We start from the raw sequence: 27,405 nt of genomic DNA on the forward strand, positions 1-27,405 counted from the left end.
TGTGTGAGGAAAGCGCTTCTTATTATTGGAATATTGTGGTCTTTCTTTCCTTTCTTCCTCACATCAGGATAACATTGGGCACCGGCTCCTTCAGAAACATGGCTGGAAGTTGGGTCAAGGCCTGGGCAAAACCATGCAGGGTAAGCAAGCACTTTTTACTGTAAAGCTCAATCTCTCCCACTCTTTCTGTCTCTTGATTTCCACCCAACAGCATCAATTCCCTATGGTTTGATCAGTTGTAAAAATGTTTTCTTTCTTACTTTTCTGATCTCTCTCTCTCTCTATTCTGTTCCAGCACACCCATTTGTATTTCTCATTTGTACTGACATTAATGGATGTCTGTGAGGAATTAATTTGTTTGGACCGTAGTGTTGATACAGTTAATGGGGGAAGACAGGGTGAGATGGATAGACAGGAAGGAGTTGGTAGACTGGCATGAGGTGACATCAGATAAGCATTAAGTGCACTAGCTTTTCTATAGAGAATTATAGTCTTGAGTAGATATAGACAAGAGATGGGTATTTGAGTGATTTTGTAGTTAATACTGTAAAAAATTTAGATGTTTTTTATGATTTTATAGGATGGTATATTGTAATTGTTTTAACTATGTGGGATATGACATTCACTCACTCACTCAAAAAAAAGTTTAACAGCATTAAAAATATGTAACGCAATTAATGCGTTTGGCTATATGATCACACTATCATTCATTCAAGTGCGATAATACGCAAACAAAAAACCTGTGAAGTCTGTGAACCAGCTCTCTGTGAACAAACACCCAAAACGCACACACAGAATACCGCTTCAGACAGCGCTGAATTATCTTTTGCACTTGAATGGACAAAAACACCAAATTGTCAAAAGTCCCATTTTTTTCAAGTGTCCTCATATGCACAGTCTTAAATGAGTTAAATGAACGTAAAAAGTTGTGAGAAAATAGGATGTGTGTCATGTCAACTCTTAAAGTGACAGTAGCCTAATAAACTTGTTGTTGTCTGTCATTAATAGGGCTGGGGAAAAAAATAGATTTATTTATATTTTACAATTTCAAAATCTATTTTTATTTTTTTTTTTTATTCCAGAATCGATATTAATCGATATTAAATTTGTTTTATTTTAGTCCTTATGTATAGACGAAGTTGCCTCTTTGATTTCAACAGAGGGCAGGGCTCGAAAATAAGGACTATCCGATGGCAGGGGGCCAGCGTAAAGTACTCTGGACTGTTAACGTAAACTTCACTCAGGACTGTTAACGCAACTGTCACTTGCCCGATTGAGCAAGTGCTGCATCACGAAAGTTTACCAATTGCACGTGTTTTTAAGCCTTGCAAATTTAAATATTAAAGAGCAAGAGGACTCAAAAGAGAACTTAATTAAATAGTGTGAAAAGTTTTGTGTGCATGCATGCCCAGAAAGCCGCTTCTCAGATAGCGTCTCATCTTGCGCTTAAAGGGACATATTCACACAAAATTACATCAAAATATGCTGATCTCGGCGAGTATTCTTAGAAACAGTCTGTTATATCTTAAGTAAACAAAAACAGTTGAGAAATAAAACGCAATGTGTAACAGTATATTGGATCTGTGCTGCTCTTAAAGGGACAGCAGCCTAATAAACCTGCTGCTGTCTTGGTTTTAATGTTAGTCAAACAACAAAGGACACAGAATTAAAATCCCTCACTGCCCTTGAATGAATAACCTTTGTAACTTTAATAAGGATTAATCTATATTTAATTTATAATGAAGACTATGCAGTGCTGTTTTACATTTAATTATTCATTTCCTGAAAATTACTGTTCCTGAAAAACATGGTGTTTATTTTATTTATGTTTGTTCTATTGTAGTTGTACTACTGCTCATAATTTTATTATTTGTTATCTTATTTTATTACTGACAGTTTACTTGTTTTTTTTAACAATAGGCTTTATGACATTTATTTGAGTTAGGGCTCGTAGATTTTGGTGTCGCAACCTTATTTATTGAGGTTATGGGTCAAAAACGACGAAGTCTATAACTAGGCCTGTTTTATTTATTTCATTTATTTGTTACTTTTTTGTGGTGGGGCCAGTGAAAATTTTGGCAAGGCAGGTTTATTTCCTAGCAGTGGACACGAGAAAGTGACAATTTTAGGCACAATATTGTCTGTTTTTGCTCTTTCACCAATGAAAATAGTTCCAAACATGCAAACGACCAACAGTCTCAGCAACCATTGCTCCAGTCTCCAAGTAATAAGCATTTTTGAACGAATCAATGATCCATTCATAAAGACAGTAATTTCCTTAGTTTCTCAATGATTCAGCCATTTGAACGAATCTGCTGAATAAACTACTCAATGACTCACTCATTGAGACAGTCACTTGCTGCCACCTACTGGCATTTTTAGACCGCAAACCGGCTAGGTGTGACCATTTTTGAACAGTCGGGTTTAAATTTAAAAACCATTTTAAAATACGTTTTCAAGTGAAGCTTATTTTGTTTTATTCACAAACATTACATCACCCAAAACAATTTAAAAATGGTATGGTTTTGGCATCAAAACCTCAATGCTTTTTCACAAAACTTAATGAGGAATATGCATTTATTAAAGCAATAAGATATTGATATAATTAAAATAATACTTAAAATTAAGTTGGAAAGGGTAAATCAATTTGCACAATCTAAATAGTGTTTGTACTAGCAAAGTATTCGGTGTAGGAGGAGTACTTGACGGCTCAAAGCACATCCCTGATATGGACAGACAGACATACCCTATCACTCATGCATACCCAGTATCAAAGAGAAACCGAAATGGTCATGAGATTCTCTGGGTCACACCACATAAAAGCATTCACTGTGCTTTTTTAGTGCATTTGCTAAGGAAGAACAACTTTTTCATTTCTTTCTCCATCCCTCTGTCCTCACCCAGTTCCCCCTCTATTTTCTCCCCTGCACTTGACTTATGGCCTGGCGATATGCTGTATTGATGCAGTATTGTTGTCTGTGTTCAGTGGTTGTTTGGTAGAATAACATGCATATGAGCCATTCTTCCCTGCAGAAGATCCCTTTGTCTCTTGTTGCGCTAAGAGCAGAGCTGAGATGTACAACGTGTTAGATTTCATGTTGACTTTCCTTATTAAAGGGTTAGTTCACCCAAATTTTTTAATTCTGTCAGTATTTACTCACCCTCATGTTGTTCCAACCCCGTAAGACTTTCGTCCTTTTCGCTACACCATCACACGCATCACACACATGACCAGAGTCGGCCAATAGTGAGCCTACATTCTTGACGTACAACCCAGAAGCGCTGCGCTGTTTATACTGCGTGAACTCACTCAGAGGCCCACTCAGAGGCTCTTATCATCCCAGCAGGATGCATGTGTGCAGCAGTCACGCTGCAAAGCCTGCAGGAAATAAAGCACACAATGAGGAATGCAAGTATGTGTCATCCTCTTAGTGCATCAGTAGTAAGAGCAGAACAAAATGTAGTGACTCATAGCCTGAAATAATGTTTAGATTTCTGAGCACATTTCAAAAGAACAGTGTTTTATTTATTTATTTTGAACAAAAAGATCTTTCTTTTGTTTTTTCTCTTTATTCCTCATTGCAACTTCTGTGCAATGAGAGTTTTTGTATGTTTGCACACAAACATGTAAATTGATCTGCCCACATGTAAATCAGTACGAGATGTTCTCAAGGTGAAAGGAGGCAAACTCAGCTGACACCTGTCTGACACGCTGCCTTGTTAAAATTACCTTTACAAATCATTTTAGCAGAAAGGTTTAGATTGAAAGCAAACAGTGAAGGTTTGTGGCAGCTAACTTTTGCAAGGTCGTTCGGCCCATCAGGCAAGTGTTTGAGTCTCTCCCTAGAGACTGCTTTTATTGTGAACATTTGCACACGCGCACACTCTAGACCACTGGCCTGCAGCTGTTAAGCTCTGCTACTCACGTGCTGAAGTCAGCGTTGTGTAAAAGCCCAAGATCTTAATCAGTTCTCAGTGTGCATAAATGCGAAAGGCATAATATCGGTTTTCAATGCTCCCAGTGACCGCTTCCCATGGACATGAACATCCCATTTCAACCATAGTAGGAAAAATAACAAAATAGCAGGATCATTTTTTGAAAGAAATTAATACTTTTATGTTGTAAAGATGCATTAAGTTGATTGGAAGTGATCGTAAAAACAAAATAAATTGTAATAATACTTCACAATATTACTGTTTTTACTGTATTCTTGATCAAATAAGCAGCTTTAAGCATTTCATACTTCTTTTAAAAACTTTCTTTTTAAAAAAAAGAAAGAAGCCAAACTTTTGAAACAAAGTGTACGTGCTGTTAGAATAATGTTGAGAATATATATTTATATCTGCTCTAAAATGGCTTAAAAGGGTGCGATCAGAAGAACTAACATTTTTAGCATAGCTATTTTTGCTGCTGAGGTTTAAATCAGAGACCATTTTAAATATCTCCTTCGTTTTGCTCTTATAATCACAAGTTGCAGTAGAAAGTTTATTTGCCCTTTACGAAGCTTAATGGGCCAACAAAATCATTGTGATGTTCACCATATTTCATAATTTTTATATTGCCAGCACTACTACACAGAGAGTTCAGCGTTTCCCTAAGTGGTGACAACAGAAACCAGAACAGCATCTCTCTTTTTCGCCTTTACCATAACAATTCACACTCCATTTGCTGCTTTCTTAGAACTCGCAGTGCGGAGAACCCAGAGGAAGTAGCCGAAGCCAGAGGTTGTCATCCCAGCCAAGTCAAGTGTGTGACAGATTAGGAATGTTTCCAGTGCTCCCCGGCACCACCCATCTGTTTTGTAGCTTGGCAAGACACTCAAAAGATCAGAGTTTTGTCCTTTCTTGGTTGTCATCTTCCTTTCATCACACTGTTTGTGTTTAATACACACAGCAGATTGATTGTCTGAAGTTTGTTTGCAGTAAAAGAGATTTTCCATCGAGCTTGAGGAAGTAGATTAGTTCCATCTTGCAGGAGAGAAATGAGAGGAGGGGTAGAGTGAGAGCTTGTGGAAAGCATGTACACCAGATTACATGCCAAATTGCTTTGGTGGAATCTGCAAAGAAAATGACTCAATGTGTCTCATAAAAAAGGGACCATATATGTTTTGACCCAGTCAAGTGGTCATGTTGGGAATTGGGAACACTCACTCTTAGTGCAAAGGACTCAGCTGCATACATATCATACAAACCCACACACAATCAAAAAAGCAAACATACGCCTGTTCACCCATTATGGTGCTCATGCCATGATGTTTGAACCTTATCCTTTTCCTTTTCCCTCTATCTTTTGGAAAGAGCCTTGGTACTGAGTGTGAATTTACTGAAATGTCTCCCCAAATGCTTTGAGTTTCCATTGTATTGACTCTGTTTTTTTACTCTTCTTTCTTTTTTTTACTCTTGTTTTTAGGTAAGGTTTGTAGGACCTCCCCCACTGTATGTTTGTGTGTATGTTTGAGTAAGTGTGAGTGTGCGTGTGGATGTTTTTTTTCTTGTAAATAATACAAAATAACTCTCCCCCTTTTACAGTGTAGCCTAACGGCCTTTCTTAGTTCTTCTCTATACGCTTACAATCACTAAACGCTCTCTGCTCAAAATACCAGCGCTACGATTTGAAACTCATACCAAAATGGAATCAGTAAATATTTTGAAGAAATTGCCCTTTTTTTTTTTTTCTCTTGATTGTTCAGAATTCACCCATGTTAGAATAGTTCTTGTATATATTAGTTTAATGTATGTTTGGCTGCGATGGGGGTGTTTTGATTGGCTGAGAAGATGAGATGGGGCCCTCTGATTGGCTGTGAACATGATTCTGCCTCTTTCCCATGATTCCCCTGAATGGCTTGCCAGAATGAGCCTCAATCTCCTGCCCATTCTCCCCCCTCCTTCCGCCTTCGATCGGTCTATCTGCCTGCGTCCACTTTTGTGAAGTGAATGTACACATGTGGTACATGTGGGAGTGGAAATTGTGTGTGTTGAGAGTGTGTGTGTGTGTATGTGTCACCAAAACAAAGGGTGGGGGCTCAGGTGTTTTAGCTTGCAGGGAGAAGTCTTCACACCATCCCACCTGCATCCCACTTCTCCTCTTATAAATGTACTTGTGAAAGCCTCACCTGACCTGACCCATCTCCTTCCCCCTCTCCTGCAGAGCATGCTGGCTGTAGAGACCCAGTCTTGTGAAGCTGAGTTTTAAGCAACGCAAAAGACCACAAAACGGATTGGAATTGATTCTAGATCAATGGCGAGATGAAAATGACTGAAATAGATCTAGTCTTCTAAAGAGGCCAGAGTCCTGCTGGCCGATAAGAACGATGCGCTGCTAAAAGCTCACTCACAGCGTATGCTTCTCATAGCTCATACAGCTGCGTGATGAAGTATGTATACAACAGCCTCTCTGTCTCAAACACATTCATGTGGAGACTTGGACCCGCATGGGGATTGGAGAAAGGGGGAAATGGGGAGGAGAGTGCTCCTTTTTGGATTGAGTGATGGTTTGATACATTTATGTTCAAAGACAATCATCAAAGAGAGGGGAAACTCCTCCTTGCTTTGTCATCGAGGAACCCAAAAGCCTGAAACAATAGTACCATAAATTAGCAGTAAAAGAGGAGGAGAGTCAGGGATGGTGAGAGGGTATCCCTGTAATCACCCAGGCCCATTGGTAGGGGGTACACCAAAGCCCCTGCCCCCAAACCCACCCCTAACCCTTTACCCCTTACCCCTTACCCCTGAACGCTCTCTTTGTGCCTCAATCTTCCTGCTTAACCAATTGGTGTTTCTTTTTTGCAGCATTATGATCCTGGCCATGTTGTGCTGATGGTAAACTTAGTGGTAAATGTTATTTTTACCCCTGATTGAATTGGTTATTTTCTTTTGATTTATTCTTTCATTTTTGTTTTGTTTTTTTGTTTGTTTTTTGTTGGATTTTACTTTCCCCCATTTCTTGTTTTGATATGACTCTCATCATCAGAGCACCAGTGTTTAATAGGCTTAAACTGTCTCTACCTCTCTTTGTATTAGTCTTCATTCTGCTGCCCGTCTCTTAGTGTTCAATATGCACTCTTCTAGAACACTCTCATTCTGTTTGTTTTCAGTTTTTTGGGGGATATTTAGATTCACTTCCCCTTTTTTGTTGCATTGCACCTTTTTGTCCAGTCTCGTTATGTTCTTTCACTGGAATGCATAATGCTAGTCTTGACCTCACGTTGTTCCCAAAGACTGATTGTTTGGGAGGGGAAATGATCGTTGATTTTGGGGACCTGGTTTTGGGATTCCCCCCTACCTTTTAAAGATAATTCTCAGACATACTCAGAGACAATCAATGCTAATCATTACAAAAACATTCCATGTTTCCAGTTAGATATGGTAGAATGTTAAAATACACTAAAACCATATTAGGTGTCTGGTTATAGTGTCTTTTAATGGCCTGCTTCTGTTTAATTTATTATATACAGTTTCTCTATTTTGATAATAAACACTCTTGTGCACCCTGGTGGTAGTATGAATCCCTCAGTGCACTTTCCTGGAGGATCTGGTGGGGGCTGGAATCCCTTCAGGACCTTATCGTTCCGCACATGCTCCTTTATCACTTTCTTACTGGAACAATTATACCACTGGGCTGAAGCTCCAGTCTCTCACAAATTAGACAGTCTTAAATGTGCAAATTGTAATGTCTCTTTCTGCTCAAGGGCTGTTTTTGTCAGTTTCAAATCTGTGTTTCAATGCTTAAGGGTATTTAGGCATCACACAATTGTAATTTACATGGGTAATGGATAAATAATTTTAAGAAATCACTAAAAAATGTTTGTCAAATTCCTAGCCCTTAGTTACGTTAAGTTATTCCTGGTGCCAGTTGCATAAACACAGCCATTATGTCAAGACTGTGTCTTAAGAACTAGTATGACCAACTAATTAGTTCGGGGTAATCCGTCTTATTTTTTGGTATCAAATTAGACCAATCTACATTTTTAAGTTGTGAATAGTAAAAAAAATGGACTAACTTGTAAGACTAGTCTTAGCAGTTCTTGCAATTGGCCCTTGTTGTATTCACAAATTTTTCTTGCCTTGTCATTATTACATCAGCCCAAGGGTATGATCTGATCCTGCTTTTAAAACTTGAACTCCCCGCAAAAAAATGACAAAAAAGAGGAAGACTGACAGAAAAAAAACTGAAATCCAAACGATTGATTGGAGTCTGATTGACTGTGACCATGGTGCTAGCCTGTGCAGCCGCAAATTAATATGATTTCTGTTTTTGTGCCTTTTCTCCTTTATTTGAAACCCCCCACCCTTTCCTGTCTCTGTGTCTGTATGTTTGCCACCCCATCCCCACACTCTCCCAGGTAAGTACATCCTTTCCCCAACCCTGCACTGTCACCATGGCAACCTCTGGCCTTTGACGTCACTTTGCTGCTGTAGCTCAGTGCTTGTGTCCTTATTCTCTCTGTTCTCCGTCTTTCACTCCCTGTGTCTCTTTCTTTCTCTCACTCTCTCTCTCTCTCTGCTTCGTTTGGCTGGTTATGAGTGGATTAAGCAATTATGTGTCAATCTTCAATGTAGTTTTGATTGTCTTTTTTGTTTCATTCTGATTTGTGTTCATTTTTTCTGATGTTACTTTTCCTCTGATCTAGGTCTTTTCACAGCTTGTGTATATAAAACGTATGATCAGTAAAAGAAAGTACTATTTCAGGATATCATATGGGACATAAACCTCATTTGCATCCAGGTGTGGCCTGTAGCCAGGTAGGAAAGTTGATGAGCAGCTCGGAGAGAGTTTAGATCTAGATAAATTGGTGTAAAGAGGAGAATATTATGAGACACACTTCGGATCAGGTAGTCAGTGTTGCCGCAGTACTGTGAAAATATGCAGTGAATGCTGATATCTCCTCCCTCTCTTAAGCACTCCTTCCAGCAACCCAAATGCCTCTGTCATCTGAGTTAAGAACATGAGTAGGACAGAACACAATCCATACAGCATTGAGACATGACTAAAAAGAGTGGGAGGGCGATAACAGGAAAAAAAAGTGAGAGAGAGAGAAAGAAAGAAAGAAATAAGACCTCCTTAAGCAGGCCACTGTAGGGACACTGCGCCAAATTTAGTGAAATCTTCAGTCCAACCTTCCCCTCCTTGTTTTCTGTCCCTTGCTTCTTTCAGTGGAAGCTTCTTGTACTTTTTTCAGCGTATGCCGTTCATTACAAAATAAATTGGCAGCAAACTCAAATAGTAAACGATTAAAACTAGCCTTAGGTCATTTTGTCATATTGCAGCACCTGGAATGGCCTTTTAGAGGAGAGCTGCACATGAAGCTGTGAGAATGGCTAGAGTTTGGTTCACTGTAGCTTTCTGGTCTCTTGCACTTGAAGGCAGTCTCTCTAACCCAGCACCCTGTGCTCTAAGCAGGCTGTCCCGCCCCGAGTTTTCTCTTATATCTGAACAAAAGTCTAACCTCTGTCCTATGTCTCTCTCTTTTTGCCTCTCCCCCCCAACCTCATAGGACGAACTGATCCAGTGCCCATCGTCCTCAAATATGACGTCATGGGAATGGGGCGAATGGAAATGGAGGTGACGATTGTTGTTTTTGCTTTCTTTTCTTTCTGAATGTTAATTTGAATGTTTTCACTTCTAACCTATGTGTGCCCACAGCTGGACTATGCAGAAGATGCCACAGAGAAGCGCCGGGTGTTGGAAGTGGAAAAAGAAGACACAGAGGAACTCCGTCAAAAATACAAGGTGAAATTCTATGATACAGGGATTAAAGTTTACATTAATTGCAGCGAGTCTACGACGGATTTCTGTCAATTGCAGGGTTCCCGCCTTTCCTTATGTCTTAAATTCACTTTTCATAATTTTAAGGCCGTAAATATGCTTACATTTCTCAAATAGTGTAATAAATGTCTTAATTTCAGGTTGAATAGTTCTTAAATTAAGGAAAGATGAGGTGTATTCACCCTGCTGAGGGGGATGTGATCAAAGCCTGGAGTGGAGCGAAAGCATGTTCCTCTCTGCACTCTAAGCGTTCTGTATATATTTCGGTTCATTTATTAGACGCTCTCCAGTTCACGTGCAATGCAATATCGCGCCGGCGCCTCCATGTCCTGATTATATTGTCTGCTATATTTAATAAATTATCTCATTTATTAAATCTAGGCAATTGGTTGATAAAACATAGATTAAAATCAAGATACAATTAATACCAAACGAAATTCACTTTAAAGAAAGGTTTTATATAAAACAAAACTTAATGAAGTGGTCAAAATCATGTCTGACCCACTCCATATTTGTCCCGATACATTGCGCATCTAATGATCCTATCTTACTCAAGCCTTGCCCAGTAACTCGCTCATGCGAGTCTGGCCTTAGAGATGTAAGTAGCTAAACCAAACAACTGTTTACGATAAAAGTATTAAACGAGTAACAGAAACAATGTTTGCAAAGACTGTATCAATCAAAGCTCAGCTTTGGGAAGATAAGATATACAGGTAAAGATTAGGAGATGAGAGAGGAAGAGCAGGTATTGCATACTGTGCCCATGAGATTAACATTATTACAATGTATTCCTATTTAACACATATAAATGTTCTTTGCTAATTACAGTGGAAAATATAAGCTCGATTTAACAACACAAGCACCTATTAATTATAATGCTATAATAGCAGTATTGTATAAATATGGTCCTCGAATGTTATATTTCACCATTATCAGTACTGGGAGTGTTTGCAACTTGCATCATTAAGCCAGTAGGTGGCGACAAGTGACTGTCTTCATAAGTGAACAATTGAACCATTAAATGAACAGATTAGTCCAAAAACAAGTTGCTGAAACCAATCTTTGATGCTCATATAAAGTGCTCATTTGCCTCTGGACACAGAAGTATTGCATTTGCATTTGCATTTGATTGAAATGTAACATCTATGCAAAATAATCCTTGAATCATTTCTAATTTAAGGCCATTCCTGTTTCGAATATGTGATTGTGTTTTGTCAACAATAAGCATAAACATTCTGCATTTCCATTTTGTAGTGTGCATCATTCATTGCAGCATTTAAACTGATTCTTATGTTTAAGAATCTGTTATCTCCTTGACAAATAATGTATGCCACTGCTACTGTTATCCTTTTTTTTTTATTGTTTTTTTAATAACCTTCAAACAAAAGCTCTGTTGGCTTTTATTATTTGAGAAATAAAAACTTGTGTTGAAGTTATGCAAATGGTTAATTATTTGTATGACTACATCACAAAGAGTCAAGTCTTGTAGAAGCATTAGAAATTTCATAAAGTGTGTAAATAATAGAAACGCAGTTCAAAATGGCCTTTCTTTAAATCAAACATTCTTTGAGTATTTCATTTCTGAAGGTAAAGCATGTACTCCCTATACTCCTAATTACAAGAAGAAGAAAAAACTGCTCTTAAACTGGGTGTGTGACAGGCTGTGGAATGGGGGTTGGCCGAGGAAAGTTTTTCAGTCAATTTTTTTTTTTTTTGCTTTAACCCCTGATGACAGCAACAGGGTTCAATGCCTTTTTCCTGTTAGTCTTAAACATCCTATACACATAATTTCTCTTTCCTTACAGTTCTTCCCAATTCCCTAATTTTCCGTAGATTAAATGCAAGTCTTATCTAGTTAAAATTCAGTGAATGTTTGAGATTGATTTGTCACAGTTACTACTCTTGTACGGATAGAAAGCTACTCTTGTTCCACTAGAGCTCAACCAAATACAAACAGACATACAAAAACATCATTGAGGATAACTGTGCGTAACTCTCTAAAGCCGTTTGAGGTTATAAGCATGTTAATATACTTATAATGAATATGATGTTATTAATCTCCTTCGCACAAACTTGATGTCTTTCTTGACAAACTATCCTACATGTACAGTACATTATAATGTTCATATACCGTTCTCCCAAATGCCAATGTTGCCTATGCAAGCCAGTTTTCCACACCCAATCAACCTAAAGCCCAATTTATACTTCTGCGTCGAACTCATGCCGTAGCTGTGTTGTAGGCTGTGTGTAGCACGGTTAGCCTATGGCGTACCCTAACGTGCACCTCTATGTAACAACGTGTCAATTCTACGCGGACCGCAAGGGCTGTGATTGGTCTGCTAAAACCCCTCCCTTGGGTTTAAAATGCATGTGTAATTGCACGTCAACACGGACAACGATGCAGAAACAAATGAAAACTGATGCGTAGTCTACAATTGGGTCTTAATTTCAATTAATGTTTTATGATATGTTGTTCTGTTTTGTAGGATTATGCGGAGAAGGAAAAAGCTATTGCCAAAGCTCTAGAGGAACTGAGGGCCAACTTCTACTGTGAACTGTGTGATAAGCAATACCAGAAACATCAGGAGTTTGACAATCACATCAACTCCTACGATCATGCACACAAGCAGGTAGGAGAGATTCACAAAGGCATGACTGTACTGAACAACATTTAAACATGCCATCATTTTCTTAACATTGAACATGTCTTTTTCACGTGTGCAGCTGCAGCTCGTAACATTTTCAGTAAGCTCTTATTCCTCTCTGTCTAATCCACCAGAGACTGAAGGAGCTGAAGCAGAGAGAGTTTGCTCGAAATGTGTCTTCTCGTTCCAAAAAAGATTGCAGAAAACAGGAGAGGATGCTGCGGCGGCTTCATGAACTGGCCGAACAGAGGAAACAGCAAGAATGGTTAGTAAAAATCTGAGTCTGTCTTCTAATCTTTTTTTGGGAGTGTTGCCAGTCATTGCACAGGGTCTCATTCTTTTATTTATTTTGCAGTGTCGCTGGTAGTGGCCCTATGTTTAAGACCACCACAGTGGCAGTAGATGGGGAAAAGGGGGAAGATTCCATGGATGGTGTGCCTATGACAGTGGATACCAACACAGAGGCTGTTGAAGATAAGGGAATCTGTAGTGTTAGTGATCAAGACTCCCCTAGAACAGGCCCTACCATCAGCTTTGGGTTTAACAAGACTAGTTCTTCTCCAACACCCTCTGGAGGCTCACAGGCTCCCAAAGTCAGTGTATCCTTCTCTTTTGCTAAGAAAGCCCCAGTCAAACTTGAGACAGTTGCAGCTTTCTTTGCAGACCATGGTGAAGAGACGGTGGAAGGAGAAGAAGGTCAGGAAGAGGGAGGAGAAAAGACTGAAGGAGAGGATGTAGTTGTGGCATCTACCACTGATATCTCCCAAGCAGGAGGTAGTGGAGGAGGAGGAGGAGGAGAAGGAGGAGGAGGAGGTGGCGGAGGAGGAGGAGGAGGAGGAGGTGGTGGAGGGGTGGGTGAGGGTGAAGAAGAGCAGTCACCACCAGATGATGGAGCAGCCCTGGCCTCTACTTTAAACAAGCTGAAGATGATGATGAAAAAGGAGGAAGGTTACTCTGGACAGGAGCCACAGTATTACCATTATGTACCTCCTGCACATTGTCGGGTCAAGCCCCATTTCCAGTTTCTGCTTTTCATGAAGGCTACAGACCAGTGTGATAGCAAGGAGGAGGATGAGGATGGAGCGAAAGATGAGAAGGCAGCAGCAGGTACCGTTGGAGAGCAAGTCAGCTGCTGCACATCTGAAAAAGACACTGAGATCGAACCTACACAGGCCCAAAACACAAATCCCTCTCCCATATCAGCTGAAGTGAAGACAGTGGAAGAATCAGGAAGTACGGCTACAGGGCAAAGTGATACAGCAGTAGTAGTTGGCACGTACCAACCAGCTGATAACAAGCAAGGGATATCAGAGTCTCCAGACACAGGTCCACTCATGGCAACTGGGCCTTTCTTTCCTGTGCTAAGTAAGGATGAAAGCACTACCTTGCAATGGCCTTCTGAATTGTTGGAATTTACCAAGGCTCAGCCATCTCTCTCCTACAGTTGTAATCCTCTTTACTTTGACTTCAAACTGTCAAGAAACAAAGGAAACTGGGCAAGCAAAAACAGCAAACCTGCCAAGGCAGTTAGCACTGATGGACAAGAGGGGTCTAAGCCTGAAAACACAGACAGTACTCCTGACACTAGTGGAGAGACTGCTACAACGGTTGCAGGACCCAGTACTGTTCAAAAAGAACAATCATCCTTAAAAGAGGAGGGTGCTGAGAGCGAGAACAAAGAGCAGAAATTACAAAGTAATGAAGATGTATCTGCAGGGTCTAAGAAAAAGAAAAAGAAGAAGAAACACAAGAAGTCAAGCAAGCATTCCAAGCGTAAAGAAAAAGCAGCAGTGGAGGGGGAGTTAGAGAATGAGACACCGGGAGAGAAAACAAAAAAGAAGAAGAAACATAAAAGAAAGAAAAGCAAAAATAAACCACGTGGCACTGATGAAATTGAAGCAGAGGGAGGTGGAAGTAAGGAAAAAGAGAAAGACAAGGATGACAAAGATGGAGTGTCCACTGCTCAGTCATCAGAAGTAAGCACGTCCCTTGTGGGAGGAAAGAGAAAACGGTCCCACAAAATGTCTCAGTTGTCTGGAGTTGAGGAAAGCAGTGCGGTAAAGGCTAGCTCTAAAGAGGAACACAATGGTACTAAACGTCTTAAATCTGACACCAACACACCTGCTGCTTCCTGCTCTGCCTCAGCCCAAAAGAGCTTAAGTGGAGGTCGACCTCCAAGTAGTGACAGTGAGGAGGATGGTGGATCATCCTCTCAACGTTCTCGACCAGCTCGCCGTCGCTCCACACCACCACGCGAGCAGCGCAGACACCGCAGTGATGATTCTGGACGATCACGTAGTAGGTCATCACGTCGAGGAGACCACAACCATAGACGCCACAGAGGTCAAAAGTCACGCAGTCGATCCTACTCAAGTAGCTCAGAGCGTTCCTCAGCAGGGAGCAGTGCTTACAGTCGCCGTAGCCGTAGCTACTCAGACAGTTACAGTGACTACAGTGATGAAAAACGTCGCCACAGATCAAGGATACCCTCCTCAGACTCAGACTATGAGAGGCGTGGTAGTGGGCGATCTCACAGGCGGCATTACTCCTCATCTTCTTCAGAGGAAGACTCGCGTTCACGTTCACGCTCACACAGCCGCAGGAAACATCATCGGCGGAGACACCAACGGAGCAGTAGTCGCAGCTCCAGTCGTAGTAGCAGGAGTAGCAGCGCCCGTTCCTACAGACGCAGCAGCTACAGTCGCAGCCGTAGCTCTGCCAGTCGTTCATCTATCTCCACCAAGGGCTCTCCACATCGACATGGTCACAGCCGGCGATCTGACAGCTCAACACAGCGACGGGATTTTAACCGATCCAGAATCTACCGTTCCCAATCTCCTAGGTCCTCTTCTCGCGCACATACCCGAAACAGCAACTCTTCATCAGTACAAGGAACTAGAAGTGGTGGTGGAGCTTCCTCAAAGGAGGGTGGAGGGGCTGCAGAACATCGAAATTCATTCACAGCTCGACAACTCTTGGAGAAAATCCAATCTAGAAAAGGAGGGGATGAATCTGGTACTGGCACTAAGACAGGCATCAAGATCAAGGACCCTCCACAGGGATACTTTGGGCCCAAGCTCCCCCCTGCCCTTGGAAACAAAAGTATGTTGTCTCTTTTTGGCAAGCTCCAAGCAGGAAAGAAGCCACCGTTTCTTCCTCTTACACGTTCAACTGAGGGCGCAAAGTCTGAACAGGCGAAAAATTCTGATAGTAATGAAGTAATCCTGGTAGAACCCATTCGTGAGTTTCCCCCACCTCCTCCTCCACCTCAGCCACCAGTTCAACAACAGCAACCACAACAACAAAAGCAGCCATTGGAAGAGGCTGTATCAAATGCTGCCGTGTCCGAGGATACCAGACATCCACCCGCAGACCCTCCAGCCCTCCATGAGTCTCAGCCACAATATGAACAGGATCCAGCAATGATGATGTCACAATACCAAGGTGAGCCAATACAAGACTCCAGTAACCCCATGTTGGACGGGCATCTAATGGGGCCCGACATGGGACCTCAACCTTCTATGCACGCCTACCCTGGTTACCCCCCGCCCACAATGGAGGATGGGGACATGGGCATGGAAGCTGAAGAGGATGGTCTTGCACCATTAGAAAGTCAACCAATCACCTTTACCCCAGAGGAAATGGAGAAATACAGCAAGTTACAGCAAGCAGCTCAACAGCACATTCAACAGCAACTGTTGGCCAAGCAGGTGAAGAGCTTCCCCTCAGCTGCAGCTGCTGCTGCTGCAGCTGCAGCTAACTTAGCAGCAGCGGCTAACCTTGCCCCTGCACCGCCGCCACCACCAGCTGCACTGCAGCCTATGCACATCCAGCAACCCACAGTTTCTGCAGCTTCTGCTACCTCTATTACCACAGTACAGCATGCCATCCTGCAGCACCACGCTGCTGCCATGGGTCTTCATCCCCATACCCAACATCATCATCATCACCACCCTGCCCATGCCCAGCTAGCCCAGGTGCACCACATACCTCAACACCATCTAACCCCTATCTCCTTGTCACCACTGGGCCATTCTTTGGGCCATTCACTGGGTCACTCTTTAGGACACACTGGCTTGATTCCAGCCCACCACACTGCCTTCCTTTCAGGCCAACCCATACATATTATACCAGCCTCTGCCCTTCATCACACCCCTCTTGCTCTACACCATTTCCCCCATGCTGCCCTCTACCCAACGCTCTTTGCCCCTCGGCCAGCCTCTGCTGCGGCAGCAGCTGCCCTACAGCTACACCCACTTCTGCATCCTATTTTTGCAGGGCAGGACCTTCAGCACCCTCCAAATCATGGCTCCTGAATACCGGCTTCTCTCAAAGAGAGGGCCTGGCCAAGCAACGTGCAAGGCTGAAGAGTTTTAGCTAATGGGTGGCACAGTCTTCTGGCGACCCATAGTCCTCTTCTGTCCTCTACGTCCTCTGCTACCTTAGGGTGACCTCAACAGGGCTGTTTAAGAGTGCATTTAAATTGAGGACAGAATAAGATCTTGTCTGCCTTTTGAGATTGTAATGTTATGAAATTATGTCCTGAACCAGGAGCTAGGAGGTTGGTTGAGTTATGTAACACCATATATATATATATATATATATATATATATATATATATATATATATATATATATATATATATATATTTATTTATATATATATATATATATATATATATATATATATATATATATTCCCACAAGGAGTATGAGTTGGTTTATAGGCCAAGACATGGCTCTTACAACTAGGAAACCACTGCTGGCGTGTTTCATTTTGTGTGGTATGTCAAATTTTTGTTCATTTTTTGATGTGTTTCTTGTATCCAGAAGCTCTCTTGCTGAAGCCATAATCAAAATCTTTGTTGTGGGCTTTTAGCGTGGTTGTATACAGTTGGTAATGGGTGGTCTTTAAGGGTCACTTTTGGAGACTTGATTTTCTGTGTACTAAGCATTCATGAAAGTTGCAGAGTTTATGAATTAACTGATACAATATGCAAAGATAAAATTAAGCCTGCTATTCAAAAACCAGGCTGTGATAAACTGACGATTGGTGTGCTGTACAATTATCATAATATTTGGTAATTTTCAGATCATACCAATTATCAAAAACCATTGTACTATACTCTGATCAAAGGGTATAAAAAAACATGAACAAGATGATTAAAATAAAAGCCATACTCAGCACTGAACAGTGTTAAGCTATTTTTGCTGATTGGTTGTAAATCAATATAAATTATTTGAAAATAGTGGATGAAACAGACATCACACATGTTGATGTCAAAAGTTTTTATAATGTCACAGGCTGTTTAAACTGTATAACAAGTTACACTTTGGGATTTGAAGGTTCCAATCCCTTATTGAATTGTGAAATCTTGCACTGAAAAGATGTACATTGAGATGCTGTTTTTGCATCTTGTAACAACTGTATGATTGTAGTATTCTGCAATAATTTTATTTTCTATTTGATTTTAAATTATTTTCTTTGGAAAATGTTTTTTTTTTTTTTCTGTATACTTAGTTAAATGTAAATAAAGTTAACGTAGTGAAACTGTAAAATAAAGGTTTGTAACACCCATTTAAAAATGCTAATAAAAAAATAATGACATTAAAAATGTGGGGAAAAAAATTATGTTAACATGATCAGGGCTGGTACTACAGAGGTTAGGAGTGTGTTTGAACTTTGGAGGGAGACAGAATGTGGCAAAACTTTTGGTGACGTACTGTAAATGGCAGCGGTGACATTAGCTTTTTTTAATTCCTCCTTGATGCATCAGCAAATAAAGACTTTGACTTGTAATTCTGGTGTACAGGTGTGATTGTTATTATTTTATCCATGTTTATATGAAGTAGTACTAAAACCTTTTTCATAGAATACAAATGTTCCTAATGCAAACCACCCCCTCACGGTCCCCTCATCCCCTCAAGCTGCAGAATTTTACATTAACATTTCAGGTTAACCTATAACATAAAAAAAAAAAAAAACAGGAAGACAGAAATATAAATAAGTAAAATTGCACTTTAACAAACCAACCATGACCTGTCTCTCACTGTTTAGTGGCGAACCCCGGGAATTGCAAAACCAGCTGCAAGCCATCAGAAAGTGGCAATAAGTGAGACATATTGCAAGGTCATCTGTGCCTGAATTTGACTTCATTGGGGAAAATAAATAAGCTCTGGTATACATAGAAATAACCTGATAAAATAACAGTCAGCCATAAAAGTAGTCTATGCCTATCCTCACCCACTAAGAAAGCTTATACTGGCCATGTACTGATGTCAATGTTACTTGCCAAACAAAGGCATTTTCAAAATTTGTACTAAAAGTGCTTGATCTATTTGAAGAGTTCAGATGCAAAAGCCTCTAAGTGCCATCTGAAGTTTTCTTCTAGAATGATCATTTTTATCAAGCTCGTATATTTAAATTCAGTAATTTCACTTAAATGGCAATGAAAATGACCTATTTATTGTCATTTAAGTGAAATTACTGAACTTAAATATACAAGCTTGATAAAAATGATCATTCTAGAAGAAAACTTCAGATGGCACTTGGAGGCTTTTGCATCTGAACTCTTCATTTATGAACACACTATGATCAAAACCCACACAAAGAGCACCTTCTGGGATGGATTACCTTACTGTGGAAACCATATAAATTAACTTGAACTTGTAACACTGGTTTCTTTATTGTAGGTAGATTTTAGTGATATATTTACTTAAGGGTTTGGCAGAATAGGCCCTAATTTATCACCCCAACGAAGTTCACCCAAATGCCACTAGATGGCATTGTTGGATGGTACTTCACTTGCCTTAGATTGGCTTTAGTTATCATCAACGCCGCGTCTTGTTGCAAAGTTTTCACCAGAAACCATAGAGGAAGTAATATTTTATGTTAAGTATCGTAACTTTATCGTGTCGTAAACTGCCCAAGTCATTTTTTCAGAATAAAACGGCCTAAGTCACACTCTCGACATATAGGCCATTATACTACAGGGGTAAAAATGCATGATCTGTTCAACTGAGGATGTGTGCGAGTTTACCAGAGGTGGCCAGGATCATGAGGAGATGCAAAATAATAATACAAATATTTTTTTGTCAAAAAATGATTTAGGCAATTATTTTAGGAAGGTGACGATATAAGATCTTTCAATTACAAATGCTGCCTGCTTGTTAGATTATGGAGGCAGTTTTTTAATACCTTAAAATGTGTTTGAGCAAATATAAGCATTAATGACTATGTACATTTGTAACAGATCTTCTTTCTAATCCTCAAGTCTGTCAGTTTGTGACTATAGTGGAAAAGAACTGCAGGTGACATTTTTTTTCTACTTTCACATAATTTTTATCTCATTTTCACACACACACAATTATTAGCATTATTATAAACAATTAAGCCTATATTAGGAACTGATGTCACATTATGGTATCTTTTTCGTCTTGGTCAACGAACCTGCTGTCAACAGTGGCAAACACATAAATGTTGTGACTGTTCCAGGGGGACATTGTTGGGGATTATGCTGCTGGGGTCCTGAGCATGTGTGAATGTGCGCACACAGAGCGTCAAGATCCATGCAGCAGATGTCCAATAAGACGTCTCATTTCCTGTTTGCCGGGGGCTGTGGCTCCTGCTTAGATCCAGGCGAAGACAGTTTAACAGTATGAAACAAGTTTTACATTTCAGGGCAGCTGGATGTATATGGATGATGAGTTTATTGCACAAAAATGTCTAAGAATCTGTATTTACAGGTTTGAAGTGTTAGGAATAATACAGTACAAAACCAACACAGCACTGAATAACCAAACGTTTTTGGTTTGTTCTCCCAAAAGATGACGATGAAGAGCCAGACCAATTCTCTAAACAATTTTAAAAGTACATTTTAATGACTATTTGCTCTCTATACCACCTGAGCTACAGGAGGACTGATCTTTTTAGTTCAGACTAGCAGAGGCAAATGTTCAAACTGCTTATTTGAGAGTCAGCTGAGCAGAAAGATATGAAAAGATTCAATGTCTTTCAAAATACAGTAGATGAAGAAAGAATTGTGAGGATGACACGGACAGTCATCCTGCAAAGAAGCAGTTGTGTGATTTCCTTTAGCACACCTCTGCAATTTTTATAGATGTGATGCAAGTGGCACGAAAATCGGAATGAGCCACTGACGTGATCAAGGAGCAAGGTCGCCTGAAGTTGGGAAAGTTCAGCTAAGGTATTTAACCGCCAGGAACATGACAAAGCAAGTAGCGAGCATTCCAGCCATCATGATGAACTTGTCCTGTGTTGCTCGCTTCTCAATCAAACGCATGACCGTGTTCGACAAACCCAACATGTTTGCGACATCCAACATCTTTTTATGGGTACCCTAAAAAAGAGAGAGAGAAGGTGCAAGATGTAACCAAGAATCTTATTTTTAACGGTGAGCAACAGAGACATTCATTCACTCAGTAAAACATCTGAGGTACACATCACCCCCGTCACTTCCCCAAAACCAGAGTCAGAGGCGGTCTCTCACGCTCTGTGATAATCAGACGAGCTTCAGGAAGAACACATACTCCTCCCTGGAAACACACTGTCAGCGTCTAAATGCGCATGCATGACCTCAAACCAGTGTTGTTATTGTTAACTAAAACATTTTCATTAATTGACAGGGATCCTACACGATTTCCATAAAAAAAAAGTGCCATACTTTTTCAGTCTCAAATTTCAGACCATGTTAACATGAAGTGATAACCTCAAACACTTTATAACCTGCATATAGTCACCTCTGCATCAGTTTGATGCTGTAAATGAGGTTGGATGTTGCATGATCACCAAACAGCAAAATACAGCCTGATTTAGATGATCAGGTGCAAACGATTCTCTGCTGCTGGTTTGAGTGGCACACACACATTCATTTAGTGAAGTTTAAAAGAGACTTGCTTATGGTAAAAGACAAACAGTTTTGCGTAATGAAAATGTGTGCCTTGAATTCATTCGTGTTAGACAATCACTAAACTTTCGCCATGAAAACTCTCTGCTTGTGTGATACTGTTATTTTTAGAAATTTTTATTTTCATATTTTAGAAAACTGAATGGAGGCAATAGTCTGGAAACACAAATATTTTTCCATACTCTGTTTTTTCTTTTTTCCCATACTTATCCAGACCTGGAAATTATTCAAATCAAAACCTGCGTAGGAACCCTGCATTGAAATATAATAATATAATAAATATTAGATTAAAAAAATAAAATGTAAAAAGAAATTAGAAATGTTGCCTTGGCCACAAACTGAAATAAAATAAGTTTAAGTTAAAATACAAAAAAAAAAGAAAGAAAGAAAGATAAAATCAACAAAATTACTAAATCAACTCAAATTAAAAGCTACTAATATAATAGTATATAAATAATGCCAAAATATCACTGCCTAAACTGTTAAACTGTTATGATTTCATTTTAAATGGATCAATAGATCCATTGTTTTTCCTCAATCTTGTGAACACTTCGTTTGGCTATCATTAAACTGTATTATCAGCGATCGGCACTTTATCAACAATCAGTCGAGCACTATTAGAAATGTTTAGAAACACCCTGATAAGAGGATAAAACAATTCCCCTTCCTGGTCTCCAAATGCAATCCGCCCTGCATTCTGTGTGTCACACAGACCTTAAGTGTGCTCCTCTGGTCTCTCAGGCCGTTCAGGATGCTGGAGCCTGAGCCCAGCAGGTCGTCCATTCCTCTGTGAGCGTTTTGTAGACTGCTACTAAACTGCAGGGTTTCATCAATAGGGATGGAGGTGTCTGCATCCTACACAAAAAAAAACACTGTCGAAATCATGCCTTCTTTGTAGTGTGATGTACGTTTATAGACTGATGAGTGATAGTGAAAGAGTTTGGGAAACTGTGCAGAAGGCGGCGTGTGTGTGTGGTCTACTGACGTTTGTTGTGAAGCTTCGACTCAAGAGATCCTCTCTTTCTCTCTCCTGAGCCTCACGAGCGTAACGTCTGTGCTGGAAGTTCCCCAGGGCTGTCTGAAGATGCTGCACATCATACTTTAACTGATCAACACGCCTACAGAAAGAAAAACACACTGAGTATCTTTTGGACCACACAGCAGCCCCACCGGTATTGTCTGGTGATGCAATAGTTGTAGAGTACCTGCTCATTTAAGTATAAAGAGGTTTTGCTTTCAGAAACGGCAAAAAATTCATTTCGAATCAAACTTTTCACAATTTATTTACACCATTTAGGACTCAACAGTAAGGATAATACAATGGCTCAGGGCTAGTATAAGACATTTTCAGGCCAGTTGTCAAGCTATTATTGAAAATGAATCTAAAAATATATAGAATTAATTTATATCCATTTATAATTAGAGATTTTGTATGCATTTACATGTTTTTTTTTAATTACATTGCTAAAAAATTATTATATGAAAATCCCATTACAATTAATATTAATAATAATAAGAATCACACTGCTAAAAGTAACATTTATTTTATTAAATAAATAAATAAGTAAAATTATGCAATCATTAGCATATATACATAAATTGTATATATATATTTTTTTTTAAACAATACATTTTCATTAATTACATTTCATTTCTTTATATATATTTTTAACAATTTAAAAAAAATTCTAAAATGTATTGATTTTGTTGTAGGGCCAATAATAATAATATTTTCAGGACAAAACCAATCTGAACTAATGGGCTGACTAGGCCAACAAACAAAATCCTTATTGTTCAGCTGTTTTGACCAAACACAGAAAAACATTAAATTATTCAAACATATATAAGTCTAAAAATCACTTAAATTACAAAAGTGTCTGAAGCTCCTTCCATTAAAACTAGGATTCCCATTGATTAGACCAACTTACCAACACTAACCTGGTTTCATGCACACACATTGTGAGACAGGCACTCTTCAAGAAGTGTCTGAACGATATTCAGTGTTTTGTGAATGAGTTGGTGTAACAGGTGTGTTGGCCTCAGGTGTGTTTGTGCAGTGCTTTAGCCAAGCTTTGCCACACACAACAGGAATGTTGGTGATGACGTGACTGCAGACGGAATGTTTTCACTGGATCCCACTGCCACGGGGCGGCACACAACACAAACACTCCTAACCTTCATCACCTCGCATCACATCACATCACATCACATTATTCTTCATTTGGCAGTGGCTTTCTTATTCAAAGCAACTTACATTATGTATTTACTACAGGGACAATCTTCCCAGAGCAACCTGCTTTGTCATGGTGCGGTAGCTTATGAATCCCCTGATCTTTGAACCTACAACGTTGAGGTAGTCATCCATCCAACAGTCCTATAGTCCAGCTTCCACTTACTCACATACTGGACTGCTATCAGTCTGTGCTTACTGATTAAAGATCAAATTGGAATCTAATTTAGCTCTTATTTTGCTCTAGTTGGCAATTCTCCAGAAAGCAACCTCTGATCAAGATGAGGACTGGATTCAAGAAGGCACTAGTGGATATTTTTACTGATGCACTCACAGTTTGGCATTTTGGCGGCGGTTTGGTGGCTCTTTACTGGCTAGTATCTCGAGTCGCTCCAGCTGATTAAAGATCTGATCAATTCGGGCTTGAAGTTCATTCTCAAGTACTGCAAGAAACACAAGCATCAGAAAATATAAGTACACAAATAAAAATCATATCAAGTACATAACAAAGTACTTCACATACTTTACCATTCAAGGTGGGGATGGTTTGCTCACCAAGGCTGCTTTTATTTGATCAAAAATACAGTAAAAACTAATATTGTGAAATATAATTAGTATTTAAAATGACTTTTCTTTACTTATCTTTATTTATTTTAAAGTGTAATTTATTGGTGTGAATCAAAGCTGAATTTTCAGCATCATTACTCCAGTCTTCAGTGTCACATGATCCTTCAGAAATCAGTCTAAATATGACGATTTGCTGCTTAAGAAACATTTCTTATTATTATCAATGTTGAAAACAGTTGTGCTGCTTAATTTAGAAGAAAACTTCTTTTTTTTGTTGAAAAATAGAATAGAAAATGTAAAAGTTATGTAAGAATAAATATCTAAATGCCAATTTACATCAATTTAATGCATGCTTGCTGAGTAAAATTATTAATTTCTAATATATTATAGTGGATATACAAATAATTATGAAACAATGAGTGAAAAAAATTGTAAGTGTGTGTGATAACAATATATGACAGATTTTTTTATTCTATGTTATTAAACAACACTAAAAGCTACAATTAGCCATTTTAAATGCTACGAAGTTGCAATGAGTTCAAATAAATAACAGGTACAGATGGAATCAAGCATTGACATGCAGATCCACAGATTGGGAATGAGTGCAGCTTCCTTGGAGAGAACCACAGACTGGTGGGAAAGTTTTATCACACAGGCAGTCTTGCCCTGACCCCCACCCACTGAGACAATGCAATCTCACAGTCGCTCTCACACAGACAAACGTACACATACGTTACGCATCCTTCCCGCCTATGACATCTCATATGATGTCATCAGTATGGGTAGGAGACGGTTATCTCATTCAGACTCACCACAGAGCCACAACACCACCTCAAACACACACACAAACCATACCACTCCACACTTCTCACCCTCCTATCCAGCATTCATTCTCCATGCCCCCCACCCCATCACTCCTCCCTGTCCTTCCTGCCGTGGCACCAGCCTGGCTCTCTGCGTGAGCTCCACCTCTACAGAACAATCAGGTGGTCAGTGGCACCCAGTGGCTTTGCCACAATGACTTTGCCCGCATCTCGAAGACTGGGCACAGTTTGCATGTGGTTTTACATCTAGGTATCCAATCACAAGAGTATCTTTACTGGTGTGAATGGGGTCAATACATTTTTGCGAAGAGGTCGTGGAAAACACATGTAACCAAAAAACTTTTAGAGTTAAATATTATTCGGTACGCAGGTGTAAACCAGGCCTAGGACCGGTTATATGACACATTATTATAACTGGTGTTACCTGGCGCTCTTTCCCAGTTCTTTAATACGTTACAAGAGAATAAAGATGCGAATTTATGTAGTGATTAAATATCGACAAAAAATGGGCATAGTTATGGGCATTGCCACAGAAACAACTCATTTCTGAGTGCAGGACCATCAAACAGCTCAGAGTAGGAAGATACGAAATAAGTAAAAGATAAAAATAAAAAGAGTTGTCTCATGACATTAAAAATTGGGCAGACCAAAAAGTTGTTTTACGGTAAATGTTGTGCTACAATATTGGCATTCTGGTTCAATAAATGATACGGCCTATACGACACCTGGTATATACTTGGTCATGTACGGATTTAAAAGATTTGTTTATAATATCTTCATGTCTTTTAGTCACATTTAGCAGTTAAGATTATGCTTTTATAGTGTATTTATATATCCCTGTACATGAGTACACCATATGTATTGGGTAGACACATTACCAATCAAGGATAAGGAAGCAGCTTTTAGGTGAAATTCATATTCATAAACCATACTACCCAGCTCTGACTATCATAATGTTTGAGAGTATGTGTCTTATTTGTATCCTATCGTCTCTGAGGATCTTTATTCGTTCTATTGTAAGCACACACACACACACACACACACACACACACACACTGACTTACAGTGGACTGACTGTCGGTCTGTTGTCTCCAGTCGTCCCATCTGAGACTGAACCTCCTGAATTTGTCTGGAAGTGAAAGACACGGATGTGTGAGAAGAGAGAGAGGGTTAAACGCACTGTACATTATTCAGTGGTGTTAGAAACATTAGGGGACTCGCTCATATGGATGTCTCGCTATCTAGTGTGACGTCTCTGCTGTCAGCCAGATGATAGCATTATACGTGCTCTACATTAGAGTTTAACCTCACTTTTGGCACACTAAACAGCTGAAAGACCGTAATTAAGCATAATAATAATAATACCAAAAAAATATTAGATTCATAAACCGGAAGAAAACAGAGAAAGCAAAGCAACATTATCTTCTTCATTTAGGTTAACAGATGCTGTCAGACCAAAGCAGCTTGTCACATTACTATACAATAGATTTCAAAGAGCCTTTTATTTGTTACATGTTGTACCGAACTTATGAAAACGCTCTGTTTACTGTTAAGCCAGCTAATTTATTTCAAAATTATCAGCAGAATGAACAAACTCACTTATTGGTCTGATGGTAAAGCATCTCCATCTTCAGAGACGGTTAAAGGCGCCACCAAAAACACGGTAAAAAAAGAAAAAGAAAAAAGCCTCTAATCGAAAGTTATGCAATGTTTTTATCATCCGTTTCGTTTAGTTTCACATATCGATTTCACGAATACACGTCACCAAGAAAAGGGACCTCTGTTAGGTGCCCTCTCAACCGCCTGACTGTAAAAACACTGCTAGACGAGAGAACAGCGCCAGCTGTGGCGGATGGTATTCAGCATCGTATTATTCATTAATTAATTCATATTTATACATAATAATACATTTATAGTACAACAGACCAAACAAGGTCAAATTACATTCAGAACTACAATCATATAGCCTAGGCTAAACAAAGAAACCAGGCACAATTTAAAGATATGGAATATGGAAACTTGACTGAAGAATAGTCCTGATATATATTTTAATCTCTTGTCCAATGATCAAAAACATTGGTTAGCCTACTACAGTTAGCCTACTACAGACCTATTAACATTTATCTGTAGCCTATGATATTTAGCTAAATAAAAATGTAGTAATAGTCTACATTAATATAATGGAGATTTATTTGATGAACTAAAATTATAACTATAAGATGAACACTGTTAATTTCTAATAACAGAATAAAACAGACGTTAAAAAATAGAAGATTTTAGAAGACGAGACATTAATTCATTAAACTGGTAGATAAACAAAGCGTTATAATATGGCAACTGAGGCTCATAAAATGTTGTCCTGGTACAAAAATACAGCCCTGTGTTTTGGTGGAAACTAACACAGTGTTAGGTTTTTGTAAGGAAGATCTGAACGTTTAGATTAGAAT

At 39.4% G+C, this 27,405-nt stretch overlaps 2 protein-coding genes across 5 annotated transcripts in view; one reads left to right on the forward strand and one right to left on the reverse strand.

The window, feature by feature from the left end:
* gpatch8 (G patch domain containing 8) overlaps positions 1–16,878 on the forward strand; it is a 42,643-nt gene extending 25,765 nt beyond the window's left edge. For 3 of the 4 annotated variants that reach the window (XM_084434346.1, XM_084434348.1, XM_084434347.1), the window contains 6 exons: positions 68–140; positions 9,495–9,562; positions 9,644–9,730; positions 12,253–12,396; positions 12,546–12,676; positions 12,767–16,878. In XM_084434346.1, the coding sequence (XP_084290472.1) occupies positions 68–140; positions 9,495–9,562; positions 9,644–9,730; positions 12,253–12,396; positions 12,546–12,676; positions 12,767–16,727 (4,464 nt within the window). In that variant the 3' untranslated portion in view covers positions 16,728–16,878. Of the gene's footprint in view, positions 1–67; positions 141–6,789; positions 6,832–9,494; positions 9,563–9,643; positions 9,731–12,252; positions 12,397–12,545; positions 12,677–12,766 lie in introns of all 4 variants that reach the window. The other variant, XM_084434349.1, reaches the window with a different exon arrangement.
* A 2,857-nt stretch (positions 16,879–19,735) lies between these two features.
* gosr2 (golgi SNAP receptor complex member 2) lies at positions 19,736–26,769 on the reverse strand. Its single transcript, XM_084414144.1, has 6 exons — positions 26,558–26,769; positions 26,023–26,087; positions 23,902–24,010; positions 22,323–22,455; positions 22,052–22,192; positions 19,736–20,770 (listed from the first exon to the last, which is right to left on the reverse strand). The coding sequence occupies exons 1-6, from the start codon at positions 26,584–26,586 to the stop codon at positions 20,609–20,611; spliced, it is 639 nt and encodes a 212-aa protein (XP_084270270.1). The 5' UTR covers positions 26,587–26,769; the 3' UTR covers positions 19,736–20,608.
* Between the last annotated feature and the right edge of the window lie 636 nt (positions 26,770–27,405).

Source organism: Rutilus rutilus (genome assembly GCF_951802725.1).
Source record: "Rutilus rutilus genome assembly, chromosome: 1".
In the NCBI taxonomy this organism is placed as follows: domain Eukaryota; kingdom Metazoa; phylum Chordata; class Actinopteri; order Cypriniformes; family Leuciscidae; genus Rutilus; species Rutilus rutilus.